The sequence below is a fragment of the Corapipo altera genome, unplaced genomic scaffold (genome assembly GCF_003945725.1).
Source record: "Corapipo altera isolate COAL_440 unplaced genomic scaffold, ASM394572v1 75, whole genome shotgun sequence".
In the NCBI taxonomy this organism is placed as follows: domain Eukaryota; kingdom Metazoa; phylum Chordata; class Aves; order Passeriformes; family Pipridae; genus Corapipo; species Corapipo altera.
The window spans coordinates 5,063,342-5,086,638 of record NW_020884887.1 but is presented as its reverse complement, the minus strand read 5'-3'; the positions used below and the strand labels follow the sequence as shown (position 1 = coordinate 5,086,638).

The 23,297-nt window shown below is 41.2% G+C and overlaps 1 protein-coding gene across 7 annotated transcripts in view; it reads right to left on the bottom strand.

Annotated features, from left to right (window-relative positions):
• The window catches only part of AFF4 (AF4/FMR2 family member 4), a 56,987-nt gene that overhangs the window by 21,908 nt on the left and 11,782 nt on the right, over positions 1–23,297 (bottom strand). For all 7 annotated transcript variants that reach the window (XR_003527617.1, XM_027643175.1, XM_027643171.1 and 4 more), the window contains exons 2-12: positions 16,321–16,447; positions 14,166–14,948; positions 12,779–12,823; positions 11,718–11,804; positions 6,532–6,568; positions 5,009–5,057; positions 3,938–3,958; positions 3,331–3,385; positions 2,291–2,328; positions 1,769–1,931; positions 380–1,297 (exon numbers count right to left, since the gene is read on the bottom strand). Coding sequence is in view for 6 of the 7 variants with exons in the window: in XM_027643175.1 (XP_027498976.1) it covers positions 380–1,297; positions 1,769–1,931; positions 2,291–2,328; positions 3,331–3,385; positions 3,938–3,958; positions 5,009–5,057; positions 6,532–6,568; positions 11,718–11,804; positions 12,779–12,823; positions 14,166–14,948; positions 16,321–16,443 (2,319 nt within the window). In the remaining variant the exon portion in view is untranslated. The remainder of the gene's footprint in view (positions 1–379; positions 1,298–1,768; positions 1,932–2,290; positions 2,329–3,330; positions 3,386–3,937; positions 3,959–5,008; positions 5,058–6,531; positions 6,569–11,717; positions 11,805–12,778; positions 12,824–14,165; positions 14,949–16,320; positions 16,448–23,297) is intronic.

The window sequence follows — 23,297 nt, the reverse complement described above, 5'->3', positions numbered from 1 at the left end:
GGGGTTTTTTTTCCCAGGTGGATTTTCCACTGGATCAGCTGCCTGTGCTGGCCTGCAGGGCATGAGGAGCTGGTGCCAGGTCAAGAGGAAGCAGGAGAGGGCTGGATGCAGAGCTCAGAGGCACAGAATGTGTGTCATCTCCATGAGCTCTGGCTACAGGGCTAACAAACACTGCTACAGGGGTGTCCTTCCTCCAAAAGAAAATCCCAGCAGTCTCTCCCATAAGAGCACAGGGATGATCCATGTGTTCTACACAAACAGGCAGCAAAGCCATTCCTAAATCGCTCAGTTGCTACACTGAGGTGTGATCTGGGTTCAGGGATACACACAATCCACTGTGGGCTGAGGTAACAGGCAAATCTCTCTATGAAATTATCACCTGTTTGTGTTTCCTTTTGCCTTTCGTAGAACTTTTGTCCGACGGCTGTTTCTGGGACTCCCTGGGGTGCTTCTCCGGGGCGCTTTTCTTCTCCACTTTGGGTGCATCAGCATCCTTGTAAGGCTTCCCTGGTATTCGGGATAAGAGGCTCAGGTCAATCTTCACAATGAGTGGGTACCTTTCATCAGGATCACTGAGTGGTGAAAGAAGCTCTTTCTCTTCCATAGGAGAGAACATTCTTTGCCGAAAAAAGCTGTCATCCTCCTCCATGGAAGATTTAACAGGAGTCCTATTGCTCTCAGAGTATTTGGGTGTTTGTGATGAAGGAGGCAGACTCTCATTTTCATCTGAATCAGAGGATGAGGTATCTGTTTCGATGAATTCCCTGGATTTCTGGGCAGATTTGCTTGAAGCCTTGTATTTCTTTTTCTCTGTTGTAGGCCGAGGGGAAGACTTGGGCTCTTTCTTTATATTGGGTTTCCTGGAGCCTTTCGTGGCCGCCTTATGCCTGTTTGAAGGGATATTTGTTGCCATGTCTACTGGGGTTTCACTTTCTATTTTAAGACCTCCTCTAGGCTCTTCCACGGATGTCTTTTCTGCTTTCTTGGGCTGTTTTTTCCCCACAGTCCTCCTCTGTGCCGAGCTGTCACTCTGGGCAGGTGATTTCTGCCTGCCCCGACCGCTCTCCGAGCCCTTCTGCGTGGGTTTGGAATCTCGCCCTGGTGTAGAAGAAATGGAATCCTTGGATCCACCTTGATCAGTGTACCCACTCCCTGTGCCCTGATCCCGTCCCTCTTTTTTGTAGCCTTGGGAGGATGGAATATTGCTGTCCACGGAAGAAGCTGGTGACACTTTATGGGAATTGACTTTGTTCAACCAGTTATCCAGTTGCCACTTGTTTGTCGGCGGTGGCTCTGGCTAAAAACAAATTAAAAAACAGAGTTAGAGAAGATATTTCATTTTTCATTGCATTTCTTCCATCTTTTCCACGGGATAGCTGTATGATGCTGCACACCAAAGCACGAGGTGCACCCAAAAACCTGAGATAAATAACAAATGAAATACCGATATAAATAACAGCTCAATTTTCCTTTCATCTGGAGCAGCTGCTATCAACAGGCAGTATTTGATGTCATAGTTTTTTAAGGTACTGTTATTTAACTTCTGCTTTCCAACAGACAACTGGTGGTACAGACCATCTCAAATTTAAACATCACGTGTCTGTTTATATAGAGAATTGTCATACCCAACTACAGGTCCTTCGGCAGAACAGTTCAGCTTGAAAAAGAACCCACGTTGGTCTATTTATTTTTTCCAACAGTTTGAGAATTTATTAGTCTTTCCTGTGTTAAAGCTGAGCATTAATGCCAAGCATGGGTCAAACCCTACCTCGGGGGATGCACTCTGGGATGGTTCATTGGCTTCACTGTCACTGGAACTGCTTTCACTCTCCGAGTCAGATCCTGAGCTGCTTTCAGAGCCACTGTGGCTGCTCGAGTCATCCCTGGAGTTATCTGCTCCTTCACTGTTATGCTGGGAAGGTTCAGAATTACTGAAAGAAAAATGGTGAAAAACAAGCATTACCCAAGCCCCAGATACATCCTAGAACTCCTTTCATTAGAAATTACAAAATATAAAATTTTAATTAACATTTACTAGAAAATGCAACATAACTGAACACAGTTCATTGTGGAAACAACCAAACTTTGGTTTTTCCCTCCTTCCCAAAGCGGTCAGTGTAATTTGCAGGATAGACACTATTTAATCACTGATTAAATTCTAATCATCTTTTGCTTTAATACAAGACAAAGGACAAATATGAATTTTGGAAACGAGCTCAAGCCAAGAGTGCTGACTAGGTTGAATATCTTCCCTCTCTTTCCTATGCTGCAATCCCCCAGGAATTCCTACCTTCCAGGTGTGCTCCTTGGCACTGTCTTATCGCAGTCCTGCAATTAAGAAAAACAGCATGAAGCTTCTAGAAGTTATTTTAGGCTTGTATATACAATTAAGTTGCAAGACATCAATTTAGAGCCTTTAATTTTTTTAATATAGCATCTTCATTCAGTATTTGCAGCAGCTTAAATTTATCTGCATTTTCCTTACACAGAAAGAAAAGCAAGAGTTATTTTCTCCAGGTTGTCACCACAAATCTCTATATTCTGACTACAGTTGTGAGAATTCCCATTTCTACCACTAATTAATAACACATTTCCATCTTTTTGAATCAGATGATTCAGCATTTCACAAAGCTGAAATCCTAAAATGCCCAGGGTACTTGGAGTTCACTGACTAAATGCATTATCTCCAAGTTTTCCACATGAAGAAAATCAAGTACTAGAACTGGGAACATGAAGAAAAGAAACACCAGAGGAGTGAAGTTACTGCTGGGCAGCACAGACATACAGGTATTTTTATTTCACATGCTAAGGGCCATTTCTAGCAGAAGCTGCATAAAGTTAATACCAAAAAGAGTAAAAAAGAGATTTTTTTTTTTTTATAAAAATAAAGGTGCTGCTGTACTCCCAGTGACATATACAGCACCTCTTATCATCCCAGACACGCTCCCAAGGTACCAATGCACAGAGATGTTCACACCATGAACTCTTTAGCTGGAATGGCAGAACATGAGGGTTCCATCTTAAATAATGAGCCATAATTTATGTTTTAAAGTACACTATTGCCATTTGGTGTTCAGAGAAAGCCCACGTGAAATCAGTAAACAAGAATTTCTAGATAAAAGCATGATGGTTTTCACAAAACAATTTTCCCCCAAGATTACATTTAGGAATACCTGAGGTTTGCCTAAAAACATTCCACTAGATTTTAGTTTCTTAATCCCAAATCTCCTGTTAAGCTGCCCAGTTTGCTGCTGGGACACTGATCCTGCTGCAGGACTGAACCATGAATGAATTCAGTGTTTTTCTGGAACTCTGATTTAAGGAACATACCTGCTCTCCATCGCTGTCTTCACTACTGCTGAGTTTTAAGTCATCTTTCAACATACTAAGTAAAAGGGAGAAAGTGAGACAAGTTTTTCCAGGTACTTTAATTACTTTCAAAGCATTCTTCTAGATTTCAACATGCCACTGTTTATCCTACAGAGAGGCTGCGTGGGTGAAAGCCACCAGATACTATTCAAACATTTCACGTTTAAGAATGGTGAGCTGAGTCATTCTTTAGAGAAGAATAAGGATTCAGGTACTTTGACTCCTTAGTCCATTCTGCTAAATTTAGAAAGGAAATTTGACACAATTTACTGATGTGGGAGGAGGTAACTTGTATATGTTCAACTTCTTACACACAATGGCCAAGAACAGTGTTTTAAATGGAATAAAGAAAGCCAACAGCAGTGGTTGCTTCCTGTCTTGTGGCAACAGTGCAACTGTCCTAAGCCATAATTAATTATTATTATTCAAAGCAATAATTACTTATGGTAGTCATACATACACACACTGTTTCACAAGACTGAAAATACATGAGCACACCGAAAACATATTAACAGGGTTTTTATGATTACAGAGAAATATATTTGATTATAAAAATAAAACATCTTACTCTGTCTGGTTCGATTCGCATCTGCAGAAAGAAAATGAGAAAGGATTACAAAGTCTCACACTTCTGAGTTTCACAGTAGAGCTGTTCCTACTGATGATCTGGAAAGGAACACCAGCCTCTAGGATTGTGATCCTGAAATATTTGTCACTGCTGTCCTTTTCCAAAAGATGCAGTTATCTCCTTTTTAGAGGCTTTTTTTACCAGATCGTAATCACTTTTTAAAAAAAAAAAATCATTTAAAGCTGAATTGTCACAGTAAACATCATCTAAACTTTCTTCCCATGCATCTCAGCTCAGCATGTGTCCAATGTTGCCTCTTGTTCTCACATGTCCTCACGTTTCCCATCTTTGGAAACAGTAAAGTTCCTCTCAGCATCTTCTTAAACTGCATGTTTTGGGGAAATTTACTGTAAATCTACATTAATTGAGGGAGGTTTCTTTTTGTTCTATTTCTTTCCCATAGGTCATGTGCTTTTTAATCTTGCCAATTCAGTGGCAGAAGAACTAGACTTAATTCTGTGACTGCATCCCAACAAATGGTAACTGAGAGTAAGTTTTCAGATTCTACTTTCATTAACATACAATCAGCCAGTAAATATTAATTTTATGGGTATATTTGTTTGGAAACAATCTTTTAACTGCATATAATTGATTTTTAGGTATGAGAAAGGTGGACTACAGCCATCTAAAATATTCCAGTTGCTTCTAAATTTTTCTGTGTTGATGTGTCCATGTCCATAACTAATGAAACATTTGTCAGTGATTAAGAGACTGAGCAGAACAAACCTCGCAAGATCCCAGACACAGTTTTCTGTCTCCTCCAATCCAAAACCTTTCCTTATCCTGTATTTGTGACACCTACAAGCTGCTTCCAGCTGACAGCTCTGCAAGGCACATGTTTGGTAAGTCCTGTCCTGCCCACTCTCACATGCTGATCCCCTTCTCCTGCCAGCCAAGGAGAGGATGCTGAAGTGTCTGTGCAAGAACTGACACATTCTACTAACAGCTACTCTCCAAATCTCTTAAAAATATGGCCGTTTTTTGTGAAATGTTTTCTCAACAGCTACTTACGATTTGGATTGATGACCATTGGATGTTTTGGACGAAGGATTATATCGTTCTAGAGGAAGAGAAAAAGAAATGCACAGTTGAAAACTCTGGCAGCAAAAGAAGCCACTCCAAAGCTGTCACAAGGATACAGTCATGGATAAACCATGAACAGCTGAGGGGACAGGAAGGAGTAGTAACCAGGTGACACGAGGTACAACCTCTCACAGACTGAAGGAGGGAGGGAACACCAAGGCAAAGTACTAAATACAGCCAATAATTTAATCAAGAAAATCTAGAAAAATCATTTAAATCATTGTTGTCTAAAAGAACACACAGTTTGTTACTAATGATGTGAAATCTGTTTTGCTTTTACTAAGATTAAACTATTGCTTTCTGCATGGAGGATATGGGATATAGATCTGTCTGTTGAGCTCTGACTGTTTCAGCATCCCCACACAGCTTTTGAGTGGACGAGCGACCTCCACATCCCAAAATCTGTCTGCAACACCAGTACTGACAACAGGAATACACTCTGTTATCATCTGCTTTTCAGTTTGGTTTTTTCCCCTTCCCTTTCCTTTCATCCTGGCAAATAACTGAGTGTAGCTCAACAGAAACAAGAACTGAGACTGTTTAAAGCTTTCCAGAAAATCCAAACTGGAGTTGAAAACTGGTTCTGTGTTTTAATTAACCTTCCTCTTCCTTTACACACCTAAAGATCAGCTGCTCCTATAACGTGAGCCTATGGTTTAGCATTATGGAATTAAGCTTTAATTTGTTTCCTTAAATCCCCACTGTATCAGGTGTTCACATTAAGCTGCTTGTGAATATCTAAGAATAAACCATTCTTCTTTTACTATTTAAGCTGTTTAATCACTTCAAGAAGGAGTGGAAAGACTTTTGGAAGGTAAGAGTACAAATGGATTTCAATTTTAGCTGGTATGTTACCTGCTGTAAGTGTTACTTTCAGCAATATTCAAAATAATTACACAGTTAAAAGAAATAAAAACTGCTTTTGTCTAAAATCCAAAAATGCATTCTGGGACAAGAAGTTCAAGGATATTACTAAGCATATTATATGAGTTCTTGACCAGTTCTCTCTCTTGATTTTAAAATGTCAAAGTGAAAACCAAGAGTGAAACTTCAATGTCCTTTTTCTACTGAATGTAAGCAAAAGCACTATTTCAGTTTCTAATTTGTCCCCAAGCAGGGAGTTGGGTTTTGTAAAAGTGTTTTGGTTTAGTACTCAGCTATTTTCAATTCAATCAACCAAGGCAGCATTTTTTAAAGAATTAGAAAATGTGATCAATTAAAAATAGTTATTTTTTCCTGCAACTCAGTGATAACTTTCTATATCTGAACAGAGAAACGCAAAAGGAAATCAAGCAATTGTTCTATAGCTTAAAACTTGAAAAAGTAGACTCCATCTTATGACCAGTCTGGAAAATCTCATTCCCTAAAAAACATGGCATCTTAGGAGATGCTGAGAATCATGGATGTCAACAAAAGCATTAAACATATTCCAAGAAGTTTAATATACTCACTCTGTTCTCCAGTGCCAAAACTGGACTGCTGAGATTCCTGAGGGAAGAAAAGATCACAAATGTTGGGTTTTTTCCACTGGGAATTTTAACATACTAAAAACCAGGCTGCAAGGAAGATATTCTTTCTACTTCAAGGATGGCATCTAACCTCTGAAAAATGGGAAAAAACTATCAACAACCAGAAAGAGGGATTCATTATCCAGGCCCCAGAGCAGCCCAGGTGAAGAGCTTCCCACTCCTCTTCTTCATCCCAGCTCACCCATGCCCTTGCTGTGCAGTTGCACTGCATCATCGTTGGAACTCCAAAATTCCTCTGTAACTTCCATAAATCCCAGCTCCCTGTATGTTTAGCATGGAGAGGAACCATTCAGAATGTTTGTTTATCCTCCTTATACACAAACTTTGCTGCTTGTTTGAAGTATTTTCCTTCGAACCCTTTTCTCCTCTTTTTCCTTTTCCAGGCACACACAGCACCCTGAGGGACAAGCAATGAGGACACGAAAAACCTCTCAATAAAAAAATTTATCTCAGCCACAAAGGACCCTAAGGGAGAATCTGAGATTTAAATCGTGACCAGCTCTGCACACTCTGCCCAGAATACTCCATGCTGGTCCCTGGTAAATCCAGCCAGGCCTGGGCAGCCAACACACTGTTCCCAGAATAGCCAAATCTCCATGAAATCACACAATTCCCTTGTGCAAAAGCCAATAAACAATGATACTATAGATTTACAGAAAGGTTTGGGTTGGAAGGGACCTTAAAGCTCATCTTGTTCTGTCCCTCTGCCATGGGCAGGGACACCTCCCACTAGCCCAGGTTGCTCCAAGCCCCATCCAACTTGGCCTTGGACACTTCCAGGGATGGGGCAGCCACAGCTTCTCTGGGCAACCTGTGCCAGGGCCTCACCACTCTCACAGCCAAGATTTTCTTCCTAATATCATATATAACTAGCTGTGAGAAATGAAGGCTTGCAAATTTTAGCACTTTTATCATCTTCAGTATTCCCATTCCACAGAAACCTCAACTCTGACTCCCAAGACACAGCAGATTATAAACTTTTTTGAAACCCTAAAATACTGCTTTAACAAACAAATACACAGAGGCTACTGAGCTACTGAAAACCCACTTCCAGGCTTGAGTATCTTTTTAAAATAGGACCTTCCTGACCTCATTTTAAAATGAGGACAACTGCCAGTCCCAGAAATACAAATTGAGTCAAATATTTTCAATTTTTTAGCTACATACACACGTTTTACCTAAATGGTCTGGAAGTAGCCTACCAAAATTACAATAATATTAATTCCACTTTTTCTGGTACACCTGTGAACCAGTTTTGCCACACAGCCAAGTCGGTGCCAGGCAATTTATAAAATGGAGGTTTTTAAACACACAAAAGCTTTACACAGCAAAGCAGACTTAAAATGTTTCAATTTCCCTTAACTTTGTATTTCTCAAGTGAAGTAGTTGCAATAATGCACTGAACAAGTATTTTGTGCAAGGGGAACTTGATGGGGAACCTGATAAGGAACTCTCCTTGGAAGGTGTTTCTGATCTTTACTAACTGAAAGAAATGAAGGGACAATAAAATAAAATTAACCTCTGTTTAAAGTGCAAAGCAAAGATGGAGAGAAATCTTGTGACTTCAACAGAAAGCAACAGTCACACTTCCTTCAAAATAAAACCTGTTTTTTTATCTTTTACACAGGTAGGAAGAGGGCAGATGTGATTCCCTGAATCTCTTTTGCCACTGGCAGCTCAGACGCCAACAGACTAAGTCAAAAAAGAAGTTATCAACCACACACTAATCAAACACCACACCTCCAGAGGCACTGCACTGAAGGGAGCATGGGATGGGGAACTGGCACCCCTTTACCAGCACATGGATGAGGAATTTGCAGAACACACCTGCCTAATTCCTCACTTTAGTCAGCTTCCTACTTGGAAGGCAAAGCACAGGTTCTCAGCTAAGTGCACTTTAATGAGGTGTTATGGTTAAATGTGCAACTTTTTCCAACTCTCTTGCCATCTATTGAATACATATTTCCTTAAGAAACTCAGAGATCAAAAAAAAAAAACAAAACAGCTCTACTTTCAACTCCAAAGATATTTACAGCAGCAGCTTCTAAAGGTCTGCTTCAGAAAGAAATTCAAAACAACTGAAAGGAAGGAAACCCTTTTAACCAAAATATAATAGACTGCTACAGTTACACAGGGAAGGCACTTAAGCAGGAAACAAAAAGTATGACAAAAAAACGTGGAGAGAGGAACTCTCCAGCTGGACGGGACGGCACTGGGGGCCGGATTCCCCCCTCACAGACCTGGCTGTGGTGAACGGGACCCGTTTCCATTTAATAGCTGAAATAATCTCAGGTCAGATCTCATTCTGATTTCTCAAAAGGAAGTTTCCATATTGCTGCAGATCAAGGGATCCAACTGCTCTCCTCGGTTGCTCCGGCACAGGGCAGGAATGGAGGAACCTGGAGGCGGAATCCACCTCTCAGTGGCCTTCAGGCCCCGGCACAGGTACAAACAGTGCCAAGCCTCCCATGGTGCTGGGAAACAAAAACCTTCCCCTCCCCAACAAACAGCTGGAGTTTTTTAATATATTTTATAAACACGCCAGTATTTTGGCGTTTTTGACTGTGAGCCCATGGATAAAATTACAGAGTGTTAGGTCACCGGATAACATTTTTTATCAAGTCTCAGGAATCTACATATTTTTCATAGCATCCATAAAACTTTCCCTGACCTATTTTCATGGAGCTTTATCTTCTGATTCAAAGACTTCCTGGTAACTGTTAGATATATTTATAGTAATCAGAGAGGCCCCAGTCAGGAGTTTGAGTTCCTTCAAGCTACTCACTCTCTACACACAGGGAAAGCGATCCCATCCCAACAGTTCGACAAGTAAAATCAAGTGGTCCACCAAAGGGAGCTTAATTCTGTGTGAACAGGAAAAACATACCAACTTTTGCACACAGGAGAAATGCTGTGAAACACTTCAGCATATGACTTGTAATAAATGGAGCACAGTATTAAAGAGGAGGAGCTTTCCTGCAACAGAACTGCTTGATTAAAGTAAACCAAGTGTTTTGTTTTGTTTGGTGAATTCTGCTCTGGGCCCAGACTGCACAAGCCTATGGCTCACTAACTCACTGGAATTCTGCATAGCTGCTGCTGCCAAGAATGACAGAGGGGAGAAGGCAGAGGAAATTATAGGCTTTGGATGCAGAGAGAGAATTTGACAGAGTTCCACGGCTAAGATGTGCAGCCACAAAATAAAAAAGCTGGCAAAAAGTCAAGAGAGTCAGAGCAGCCATAAATGGAATTTTTTGCAAACTGGGTGAAGAAACACAATCCTGGCTGAGAGGTTCAGAAAGCCCCACAAGCCACCTTTTTTGTTCAAATGTTAACACAACTGTGCAGTCCTAGGTAGCTTCTCTCTGTGTCACAGACGTGGATTTCTGCACACTTCTCCCCAGACTGAGTCAAATGCCAGGGATACACAGAAACAAGCAGTATTCAAGTATTCAAAGCAGTGGAATAAGGACCTTTGTTGACGAGGAAAGGTGTGGGATTTCTTTCTCTATAATAAAAGGTACGAATTATTTCCAGGCTGACAGTTTTATATAACACAGCAAATAAACCCTGACTAAGAGTAGTATATGCAAGATTAATATTGATCTAATGCTAAGAAAATAGACGACAGGATTTACTTTCTAGATATGCCTTCCAAAGTAAAGCTGAGAACTGAATGGCATGTTCTGAATTTTCTGATCACTGGAGAGAAACAAAATGCAGTGAAACAGGAACATGCCACACAGAGGGTGGTGACAGCAGGACTGCCCATGGCTCTGAGATATCCAGCCAGGGTGAGAAGCTCAACTCATACCAGGCTGGAGCAGTTTTGTGGATATGCATTTCCAACATGGACCTCAAACCTTTGGCTGAAGGAAGGCGATGTCAAATCATTCACATAAGACGATAGGTTTAGACACATCACATCAGAGACCTCAGTGAGAAAGTTTTCTTAAAATTATTCACTCAACTGTTCTCGTTTGGGGAGCAATTTGGATCAAACAGGAAATTAAGAGCAGCAAATGATGCTCTAAAACAGTACTAGGTCGAATAAAACATAGTCTTAATTATTACAAAGGTAACTTCTAAAAGACAAACAGTCTGATTTCTATAGTCTGAAGCTATGCCAAGTTAGGAGTGGGGCACCCCAATTCCTCCCAGAGATATGTTGAGTCTGGAGAAAAATCCTATTGTTGAGTTGAATCATTTACTGGGTAATCAGCAGATACAGGAAACAAACCATGAATTCCTGGATGAGCCAGGAATCTCCAAGCTGGGTTTTACCCACAGCTATCTCCCCTGCCTACTCATGGGCTCCCAGGATCCTGCAGACTGCAGAGCCGCTCTTCAAGGCAAACAATTCCCAGTGCCAGTGTACCCCAAAGCCCTGCAGCTGGGGCTGCCAGACCCAGCCCCAGGGAAGGAGAGAGAGATCTCCTTCCTCAGAGGTGTCAGCTCCAGCAGGTCTCCTGGAAATGTGCCCAGAGCTGTCAACAGAAGCAAAGAGGTGGTTTTCTCTTTAGAATTAACAGCTTAAACCCTTCATAGTTATTAAGCACACAAGAGGTTGGGAAAAGGACCTTTTGAAACAAGTGATCTGAACATTTCCGATTTTTAAAAGGTTTTAATTTTTTGTAAATGTAAAAATCTCTTAGAAATGGACTTCAAAATAAGGAGAAAATTTCAGTTTAAGCAGAGAAATACATTTAAATTTCTCAGCATTTACCAGCCAGACTGATCCTTTGCTACATGGAGGGAAACTCACTTCGTTCTACATAATTGGTACAAACCATTTTCCTAATAGGGAAAAGGCTCAAAGGCATTTTCAAGCTTCAAAAGTATCCTGAAGGTTTGAATTTATGAAACAAAAGTTAAAAAAGAAAGTTTGATTATAGACAACCTTGCAGATTTCTATCCGTGCAAACCAGAGGAAAACTTTGGACATTCCTCATAAGGCCCCTGCTGACAAGTGGTTTTGAAGCAAAATAAAGAGACATAAAGCACTGAAATAAACCCAGATTATACAGAATTGAATGTAAGAGTTCCAAAATCCTGATCTTTAACAGGAGTTACTTTTACAACATTCAGTATTTGAATACAGCACTGACCTTTGTCGGAAAGGGGAATTTGGAGGGTTCAGTTTTGCATGGTGTATGGATTGCAGTCAGTGGAGGGGGCCAGGAGTGGGTCATCTCCTACAACAACAAGAAGAAAAATTAACAAAATTAAAGCAAAGATTTCATTACAATCTGAATTTGAATGGTGACTGTCTCTCAATTTTCAGCTCATTGTTCACCCTTCACTAAGATTTATATTCAAAACCTTAATTTCCCCAATGTGCAACAAAGATTTTGCATATAAACAGTTTAAAATTCAGGTTATCCATGAGAACAGATATTGCATGTAAACCTGAATTTTAAATTTTTATCCCTGAGAACAGATAGTTAAGACACATTAACAAGCAGAAAGGCATAAATCAATAAACTTGGTTGGCCTGAACATAAACTGCAGTACAGGTCAGAGTCTGATCATTTCAGACCATGAAGAACACGTGTGGGACACGGGGGCAGAAGGAAGAATCCTAGGAAAGGGAAACCTCTAGAGTTTAAGGAAAAAGGGGAAAATCAAATGCCTGAAGCTTCAAAGAAAGTGTCTTGTATTCTTTCAGAGTACCTCTAAGGACCATGCAGCACTGAAGAGGAGATGGCAAGCCATGGAAATGCTCAAGGGGGGTCTGATGATCCTTTTCTGGGAGCAGACATAGGACGGGGAATCACAGGATTCGGGGAAAATAACCCAGGTAGAAGACTGGGAAAATTCTGCCGCAGGGTAGCAAAACACTCACTATACTCTAGAAAGGTATCAGAATTAAGGACTGTATTCTGGTGGAAGAAATGGGTAGTTTTGATTACCAGGGAGGAGGCATAAAAGAGCAAGAACGCAGTGAGGATATTCAGAAGACTGTGTGCACACCCACAATACCCAGTGCCCAGCTCTGCTCCCAGTTTTCCCAAGTCTCCTTGTGCTAGAGGAGCACCTGAAGAGCCCTCCTGTAAATGACTTGCAGCCAAGGCAGTTTGAAAGACACTAATAACTGCAGAGTCCTTCCACTTCCTCAGGAATGTTTGAATTTTCAACAAATAAATGATGAAGAGCACAGGGAACTTACTTTGAGGATTTCATCCACACAGCTCACCTCGCCAGATGCTGATGCCTACAAATCAAAACTTAAGGTTAACATCTCCCAAAGCAAATTTTCCAGGGACTAGAAACACTTAAAAACAAACTTCAATCCTTATCATGACTCATACGGACTCTACATAGATACAAACAGCCCTTGTTAATTCCTTTCATCAATTTTAATATCAGATAGATCCACGTTTTTATGGCATGAGTCACATCCAGTTATGAAAAGTAAATACATGAGATCTATAAAACTGTGACAATGATCTCTTACTTTTCACTCGACAGTTAAAATGATCACAGGCACTCAGTGACATTAAAAACTTCGAGAGAGGGGAATGAGAATTGCAGCTTTCAATCATTTCCTGGAAGAAGCCACAGGATAATATCTTGAATTCAAGTGCAGGACCGTGAATTCACAGAAATGACAAACTGCATTCCCAAGTAAAACACACATTACAGACTGATTTCAGAAACAGCAATAATTACCAAACTATGAATCTTCTGCATCCCTGACTGCCACAAGCAGAAAGAAGCAATGCTGCTACAGGATTCACTGCCTCAGCACTGACATGGCAAGTCTTGACAAATAAAATCATTCCTAATTTCCTTACCTGTGTCCTGAATCTTATTTTGCTATTTGCTGAAATCCCAGGAACAAAGGCTTTTCTCTGGTTACCATGATTCAAGGAGTTAGAGAGGAGATGCAATGAGATCTTATTACTAGGAAAGGCTAGAGAGATCCTTGTCAGTGAGCTGGAGTCAGAGTCTGTGCCTTAATGAGTCAAGAATTACCGAACTCCTAAAAGTTGTTAACCCAATAGTATTTTATATCCAGCATGACTTACAGAAGTCCCTAACCCTGTTCAATTTGGTGAGTTAGGGTGAGCTTCTTTTCCCTAGGTATATATAATAATCACATTTAGTAATTGCTACACACTTCAAAAGAAAATCTGATATAAGCAGATATTATCAAGTCTAAGTCAACTGGGCTCCCAGTAACAATGTCAGCATCCAGCTTGTCAAAATATTTGTGTGTCCTACTATTTCATTAACTTCTAACTACAGAAATACTCCATGAAAATTAGCCTCTCTGGGTTATCTCACCCTGCCTGAATGTCTCAGCCTTTACCTAATAAAAATTTCGGTACCCACATGGAAGAAGCAGAAGAAAAAAAAACTATTACTTTCACACTTTCCCCATTGAAAATACAGCCTTCACTGCTTATGGTTAAGGTGCTTTGTGTAACAAAAAACACAGTGTTTACTAAAAACTCACTTTTGGTTAGGCAGATTGGGATTTTAAAGAAGCTGGAAAATCCCAGCCCAAATGGATTTACATTTCAGAAGCCAGGAAACAGCCAGTAACTTACATCCAGTGGCTGAGAGGGAATTTTCAGCTTGGTTAGGTGTGCTTTGCTGCTGGGCTTCAGCTCGTTCACGGCGCTGCTGTGGGTCTGACTGCTGTAGTGTTCCGAGGATAACTTTGGTTCCATGGATTCCTGCCCATCCATCGGCCTGACGTATGCAGTGGGTTTTTGTAACATTGAACTGGACTTGGACATTAGTGAAGGTGGAAAAGACTGATTAGAGTGTTGTCCACTTGAAAATGAGGGTACACGGGAGGGAGAGTCCCAGCTGGGATCAGGATCCCGAGGCGACTTTGACCGTTGATGTTCTTTGCTGTGGTGATCATTCCCATGAGATCTCGAATGGCTGGAGCTCAACGAGGAGACAGCAGGTGGTTTTCCAGGGCTGGAAGAACGGGGTTTGGAGTGTTCAGACCCATGCTGGCTTTTTTTCCTGCTGCTGCTGCCGTAGGAATCGCGGTCGTGCCTCTGGCCGGCGCTGCCCGTGCCGGTGCCGCCGGAGCGCTGCCCGTGCCCCGCCAGGCCCGAGGAGCGCTTCTGGGACTGGGAGGAGGTGCTGGGAGCTGGCCCCACTGGAGTCCATTTGCTGCTCTGGTGGGAGCCTGTGCTGTGTCTCTGATCACCAAAGAAGCTTTGGTTTGATTTCTCGTCGGGTGCTGATGGAACGGTCGGTTTGGGAATTGCAACAAGCTTTTGGAGCGGTCTGTCTCCTATGAGATCCGTCATTTCATCATAGTTACCAAGCATGCTCTGGATACGACTGGACAACTTGTCTTCTTTGCTGGTCTAAGAAAACAAGTTTTAAAAAATAATGATTTGAAATCAATCACAATTCCACTTTCACTTAATTGATTTGATAAGTACTGCACTTAATCTAAATTTCAGGTCTAAGTTCATGGCTAGAATTCATGTCTCTTTTGCCATTGTTGCCAATTCCCAATTTTATTTCTTAAAGCAGTAATTTAACAACCTAAAACGTAAGAAAAAGATGTACTTCAGCAGCAGGAACAGCTGAAAGAGCATTAATAAGTGCTTCAAATAATGCAAAGGTGAGCTGGATGCAGGTTTAAAAGCAGTAGATGCCTACTGTCACCTTAAACATTATTTCTCAAACACAGAATGCATCAGTCCTAAAAAGTTTTAATTAGCAGGAAAATAAAATCAGCTTAACCTCACTCCTGCATGTAATTTTTAATTGGTATTTATACTGGCACAATGTTTGTTGCCCAGAGTCAAAAGGGTTCTTTCTTCTATAACCATTTCATTTTCCAAATTAGGTCTATTGGATCATTCCCCACGCATCCCAATCAGCTCCAGTTAACTTCATAAAGGTGGGATTTGGTTATCAAGGACAGGAAAGTAATTAGAGGACATGAATAAAAAAAAAAATTCACCAAATATTCCTCAACTTTCCTCCTGCAGGAAGTCAGTTTTCAGTAACAATGTTTTACTTCTTACAAACCAGTTGAAATCGTAATAAGGGAAGAGGTTTGCTTTCAAAGTGAGTTCTGAGCTACATAATTAAAATCTTAAATGGTGTTTTATTAGTTATCCCAGAATTAGGTTATTTTTTCCAATTCTGCTCAGTAAAGTAAACCTGGTAGGAAACCCAGCACAGGTTTAAAGCTGTGCAAGATCATAAACAAAATCAAGTCCTTCTAAACAAACTAAAAAAATCAGATACAAACTACTGGAGTACTAGTTAGAGCTTATAACTCCATCCTATCAGGGATTTCAGCATTTAAAATTGACTTCCTATTTAAACATTCTCTTTCTGAACTTGCCCAGATCTGGATTACACTGATTAAAGGTTAGAATGTTTAGCAACCAGCATTCATTCACCCCAAAAATGGCAACTTGGCATCACACAATGGACAGTTTAAGTGTTTTGAGACACCGTACAGAAAGTGAAGGAAGGAAAAAAATTTTATGATTTTATTTTTCCTCTTTCTCATTCCCTTCAAAGCTTCCCCTCCTTCCTAAGCACTGTAAATCTGCCAGTGGAGCTGGTTAGTGACTGTCCAGCCTTATTTTCAAGCCCTGCTTAAATACTCAGTTGCCGTAAGAGCTTTGGATCTAAAAAGAATGCAGATAAAAATACATTTAAAACATGATTTCTGTCATAAAACCTGCATTTCTAAGCACTGCAGAAACTCACCACTTTGTAAGGTTCAGCAAAGAGAGGGGAGTTGGGTGGAAAGGCTTCGTCACCCTGCTGAATTTCTTGATTTCGCCTTTCCCTTTCTTTCATACGCAGCACATTCCGGTCTTCACGGTTCATGTTGCTACGGGCAAAACAGATAATTTCTGATCACAGAAGGAAACAAGGAGAGATGTGAGTGCACAGAGGGACGGGAGTGCACAGAGTCAGCCCCTGGTCCTGTTTGGCCAAAGAATGAGGATCATAACTCCTCAAACCCAGAGGTTTGTCCAAATTCAGCCACTTCCCCCTCCAAAGAGCTGTAACCCCCAATCCACAGCTGCTCTAACAGGGAAACTTTATGCAGTATTCAAAAAAAAAAAATATTGAAAAAAATCCACAAAGTCCTCAGGCAAGTAACTATTTCAAACCATTTCACCGCTCGACTCATTTCGCTGTCTCAGCCCACGCTGCACATCTCCCATTCATTTCTAAAATACCTTTTCTCCCCCACAACCCCCAGATGTTCTGTAACCCCCCACCCATTCAGTGCCTGGCTTTTCCTGTAGGTTTGGGTTTATTTTTGGTGCCGACATACCTTTTTTTGGCACCCATCCTCCAACATCTTCTAACCTCAAGCTTTGATGTGGTTTCCAGGTCTCCCTTCCTCCCCTGACTCCCAAAAGGCATTTCTACTCAGAGCAGTAATTTCAGGGAAGTTCTGGCAATATTGCACCTTCTGCCTTGGACCATATTCTCCTACTGCAAAAAATTCAGATTAAAAACTTGCTAATACCCCTTCTTACAAATTTTACTTTGCAGTTTGGTTGTGCTGCTGGTGTTAACAGAAATACATCAAATTGTTGCAACACACACACACACAAAAGCTGGAAAAGATTCCCTCTGAACTTGATAAAGCATTGGGACTTAAAGGAGCAAACAAAGTAAGATGAGAAATAAGGTGGTACTAATTCCTTTAACATTTAATCCCAGAATGGTTTGGGTTGGAAGGGACCTTAAAGCACATCTATTCCATCCCCTGCCATGGGCAGGGACACCTCCCATTAGACCAGGTTGCTCCAAGCCCCATCCAACTTGGCCTTGGACACTTCCAGGGATAGGGCAGTCACAACATGTGCTAAACTTTCTACTAAGTGATTTAGAAATGTGCTTTACGGATCTGCACAAAGTACAGGAGGTGTTCCCAAGAAAAAGTGATGTTCTTCCACATAATTTGCAGTCTAAAACGAAAATGTTGACTGCTTAGAAAACCATTATTTCGTGTTTTTAGACAGCTGCCTATTAAAAAGAAAAAAAACTTGCTACAGTATGACCCTGAAATTTGTGTAAACCCAGCTATCCCATTCTCAACAGGAAAACTTCAACCCATCACTCAGTTTTTAAAATACAAATCTCTTCACCTCAATAATATTATAGTCTCTTACACTTCTTTTATTCATTTGGCTTCATTTTGTCTATTACTCTGAAAACAGTGAAGTCTAAGAGGACACCTAAACCAGAATAAAGCCAAGGTATAAGTTTAGATCTTTAATGCTTTTTAAGGCAACAGGTTTGTTGTATTTCCCTGCACCATAAACAAGGTATGAGCATGCAATGATGATATCAAGCCTATGAACACAATACATTTTAAACTTTATGTGAAAAATCACTTTTTTCTCCAGTTCCCCTGTAATCAGCTGAACTCATGTAACTGCAGGTGACCATCAAGGTTGAGAGAGGGATCTATGCACTGGAATGTGGCCAGCAAATCCCCTGGATTATTTTGGCATTCATGACAAACTTGTTTTAAAAGTTTGAGGCCTAAAAAGCTCATTCTTCAGACTTCAGCCCAATTTCTTACACATGCAGGATTTAAACACAGACAAATAACAAATTTAATTATAGACACTGATCAGTTAAAGCCAATTAGAACAGTCTGAGTCTCCGGCATTTACTCTTGAAGGCAAATTTTGAGGCAGAGAATAGAAGTGCCCTGGTTTTGGGTGGTTCATTCTCATTAAAGGGATGTGATTGGGAATTATATACAGCTGTACATTCAGAATATTATAATTCTAAAGAATTTTATATCTATAATTTTCAAATAGAGGGTTAAATATTAACAAAGACTTTCCCTATTTTTTACAGAGTCAAGGATCATCTTTTAAAATTTTACCAACATTTACAATAACTCTTGGGACTGCAGAAAAACCAGCATTTTTACCAACACAAAGGAACATTACAGCAAAGATTCATTTGAGATATGAGCTGGAGCAAACCCAGAACTGATCTGGCTGTACCTGCCCAGGTCTATGTAAAATTAGTCATCAGAAATACAGCAGTTAATCACACTTTTAACCACTCCTCCCCAGTCTTTTGTAATGTAGTAAATGATAAAACACTCATGGGTAGTCATGTTAGGGAGATTGGGTTTAGTTTTCTTGAATTCTTTTACATTTTTTATTAGAGCAAATAGTTTGAATGGGATTCAAGTTAGACCTGTTTGTATCTAATCATCTAATCTCTACACAGAGCTATTTTAAGTTCCTCTAATGTGTACGAAGCTATTAAAATCACACTACCACTAAATGTGTAAATAAAGGAAGTTAGTGAGGCTTCCTTAGCTCTGAACTTCAGACAACTTCCCAATTAACTTCCTATCTTGCACAGCCACAAGATGTACCAGAAAATAAGCTGCCCATGTTGAGGAAAAGCAAGGAGAGGTAAAGCAGACGACCAAGGCCTGTCTACTGATCCATGTTGCCAGCAGCTACCTTCAGTGCCAAGGAAATTGCAAAACTAAGTTTTCAGACCACTTGAATTATACCAACCCTGTAAAATCCACTATATAAAATTTAATGGTATGACCAAAGTTCTGTACTGTTTGCCAGTCCTCAGGTTTTTTCCCCAATTTGGAGTGGACACTAATCCCATCTCCTGCTGGTGCTCTGTTATCTCTCAGTTTGGATTCTGGCTGGGGGAAGGAGCTCTGCCCCACCACTGCTCCCACCAGCAGTGCAGGCTGCTCAGAGGCAGAACTGCTTCTCCCTCTCCCACATTTAAACCTTTTCCCACAGGATGGAAGAGCTGGGAGGAGTTGGGGGCAGCCAAGCTCCCATCACTCCTACCCCATCCTCTGGGCAAGAGGACAGCTCCTCTGCTCCTGTCTCTCTGCACACCAGGCCTGGAAGTGGAAAATGAAGATCTTGTTGCCTTGTACCTGCTGCTACCAAGAGGATGTTGCTATAATTTCCCTTTTCCCAGGAGTCCTGAGCAAAGTGTGAAGGAGAAGCAGAGCCAGGCTAAGGGAGACAAAACAGGTCCCTGCAGCAAGGACCAAAGTCACCTTAATTTCCACATCTGGGAAAAGAGAAGTTCAAAAATTAAAAGAAATTAGAGAACGGGCCTAAAGCACAGCACAGTATTTCCATTTTTAGGAAGTTTAACTCTACGTGTTTTGAGTCATTATTTGTGCTCGGTGTGCCCTGCTGAACTCCACACAGTCTGTGTGTATGTGACTGCACAACTGACTGTTCAGATCTCACGCCTCTGTTCCAGCTCAATAGGAAGAGTTGAAAGAAAGAAGGAAAACCCGCAGGGAACTCACAGAAACTTCTGACACAACATTCCCTTGTGTATATTCTTTAATCATCATTAATTACTGCTCCAGGCCCACCAAGCACATCAGTTGTTCAAGTATCACTCAAATCACCCGTACCAGAAACACAATCTTAACTTCTCCTTCCAAAGTCTTCCTAAATCCTATTTGGTATTTCTGTTCATCCTTAATCCAACAAGGGCATGGCTTTGGCTTGAGCTTCCTCAAGCCATCATCATCTTGGATTTTATAACTAGTGTTATGAAACGGCAGCACTGGTGCCACCTTCTCCTGCTTCCCACCTCCCACTCCCCTAGCTCCAGGCAGGGGGGGCACATCCCAGGTCTGGGACTTTTGGACCACAATTTCAGACTAAAAATAAACCCCAATCAACACACCCACAACCGTCAAAGTTTTCCTGGCAATGCTGTTAAAGAGGACCTTGGCCAAACCCTGGTCTGGCAGCCTCTTCTCACCCCCTTGAACCACATCAGGCATCCCAGCTCCTGCCCTCAACCCAGTTCACCACCAGCACTATCTCTCCATCTTCCCAGGCACCATAAGGTAAAACCATCAAAGGTGAAGGTTGGCCCGAGGAACCCTCCAAGTGCAGCCCCTTAAAAGGGATCCAAACCCACCACATCTCAACCAGGCACTCGTGGATCTTCAAAGCCTGTTTACAACACCTCCACTTCCTTCAAGACATCCTCATTTAACTCCAAGGTTTCTTCCATCTCAATTGGTTTCACAAGCAAGAGGAATCAAACAGTTCATTTATCCAGTGTTGGTTAACTGGCAGTGCTGAAACACAAATTTTGTTTGACAACATTTGGCCACAAACGATCAACACGTTCAGAGAACACAGAGTAGCTCGGGCTCTGTGCGGGGCACACCCAGCTCGGGGGGCACACACAACTCCCATGATTGTATTCTTTTTTCTTAAAAGGAGGGGAAAAAGAGGCTAGAAAGCCTGTTTGCAATAAGGAATTATATTTTAAGAAGGCATTTAAAAATACCTGAAGCTGCCTTAATGCTGCACCCAACTCCCTCCCAAAGATGCCTGTTAATTATTTCAAATACTTTTCTTACTTGTAGCATGAACAGCAAGGGGCATTTCAGGAGCTGGCACAGCAAGCTTCTCCCAGTTTGTGCATGGAGCATGGCATTGCCACAAATCCTGCACTAAAATGCCAGTGTCAGCTTTTAAAATGTGCTCACAGAAAAGCTGTTTAAAAAGGGAAAAGTTGAAAAATAACAACAAAACCCCACTGCTACACAAAGAGGAACGTGCTCTGGTGTCACCAAGATACTTAACAATACTTGATACTTCACAATAAAAGTGAATGTGTAATCTTAACTTCCAGATTTCTATGTTATGGTAAAGGAGAAAAATGCAGAAAAAACATAACATTTCCTACTAAAATGATACAGCTTTACCCAAAAGAGCACAAACAGGAGGATTATCCAGGATAAATTTAAAGAATAATCACAATGCTGCAAATACAGAAGCAGCAGAAGCAGCACAGAGTCATCTTCAGAGTTTTATAACTGAAACAAGGAACAAAACTAAACACAAGAGCTTACAGAGAATTTGAATAATATTCATATGTGTTCAGAAACAGGCAAACCCCAACTTCCCAAAAGGATGAAGCTTTCTGTTTCTCTCCCTCACACCTTCTGATACTGCTGCAGCGCTCCGTGCCAAGGGAGGGGGATTTGGTTTGGGAGGACTCCACATGGGATCTGCTCCAGCAAGGAAAAGGTTGGTGATACCAGTAGTACTCCAAAATTATAACTCAGTAACTCCGTATCACACAGTGAGGCTGCACAGCTGAACACAGGACAGCTCGAGCCTTAATTCTGTTTGGGTATTTTGATGAGAACAAACTCTTCCACAGCTCCATCTCCAGAAGAGAGTTGTCCCTCCTTCCAAGGCTCCGTTTGAGTTCTTGGAAATAGGATTCAAATACAACTGTATTGCTAATATGATACAAATATAAATCAGTGATTCACCACTAACTGAAACATAAACGTTTCTCATTTCTGTAACACAAACACAACCGTTTGTATCCCACCCTTCAGATTAGGGATTCCTGCTGCACATTCCATGGGGGAACATAAAGTGCCGTAAGAGCCAGACGGGAACACCTTTGTACATATTGTGAGGGTGGGAGAGTTTTAAATAAAAATAATAAAAAAAGCGAGTTGGCCTAGGTCAGGTTAATGTTTGACAGAACTCCCAGGGAGGGCAGAGCCAGCAGTTTGCTGCAGGCACTTCTCCTTCCCACTCAGCTCCAAAGCACCACAAAAATCCCCACAGAGCACAATGTGCCTGGACTTGCCACTGCTCCTCAGACAAATGAGCACAAATCCCTCACCACCGTTAGCTGAGAAAAATCCCACAGCACTTTCTGCAGGAGCACGTTGTTAATTCCAGCGTCCCAGTCAAGTGATGATGCAAGTAATTACATCCTGCTCTTGAGTTTTATCTGCCAGAGTCCCCCTCCATCCATCAAATATCAGGTTACCCAAGGATCAGTCACCATCTTCTACCTGAGGAGCCAACACAGGGCAATGATGGATAATATAAAAGAATTACAGGGATCATTTGTAACTCAACACTAACCACTGGAAAGGGATTTGGTGATCCTTTAGAAAGAGACTCTGTAAGTATTTCATTAAACCAGTTCAGATGAGAACTGGTATATAATTCATTATATGTGAGATCCAGCACATAAAAGCAAGGCAGAATCACAGGATGGTTTGGGTCGGAAGGGACCTTAAAGATCATCTAGTTCCACTCTTCTTTCCAAGGTAAAGTAAAAGAACTAAGGTAAAAGCGCACACCCAGCAAATGGATTTTAGAAGTCAAGTCAAGGAAGAAAGTTCTATTTTCAGCACTTGCAGTACAGCTCATTCAAACCCAAGTTTTAAGTCCATTTCTAAAACATACTGATAAGAGAGTCTAACACTGTTTATATCCAAGAAGAATTTGATGTAATTCACTCAGAGGATCTGAAAAAATGCACAACCACCCATCCTTTAAAATGTCTCATTTTTGTGCAGAAGTATTACACAGTAGGTAAAACATCTGGTTCCCTCCTCCCTGATGAACCTTACACAGAAATAAATTCCCAACTCTTTTCCTGCACAGAGAACAGAGCTGCTCACATCAGCTTCAGTCCCTCCTTTCTGTCCCGTCTCTTCAGAAATGGTAGAGAAACAAGGGAAGCGGCAGGAAAGTCTGGGAAGTGACAGGACAGCTTCACATTCTCTCCTCCTCTCCTGGTGCACAGAGAGCAGAGGAAGGTTCATTTCCCCATCCACAGTCCCTCTCTCCATCACAAAGCTCCATCTGATGGCACAGATCCCACAGAGGAGGGACCCGACAGTGCAGTTA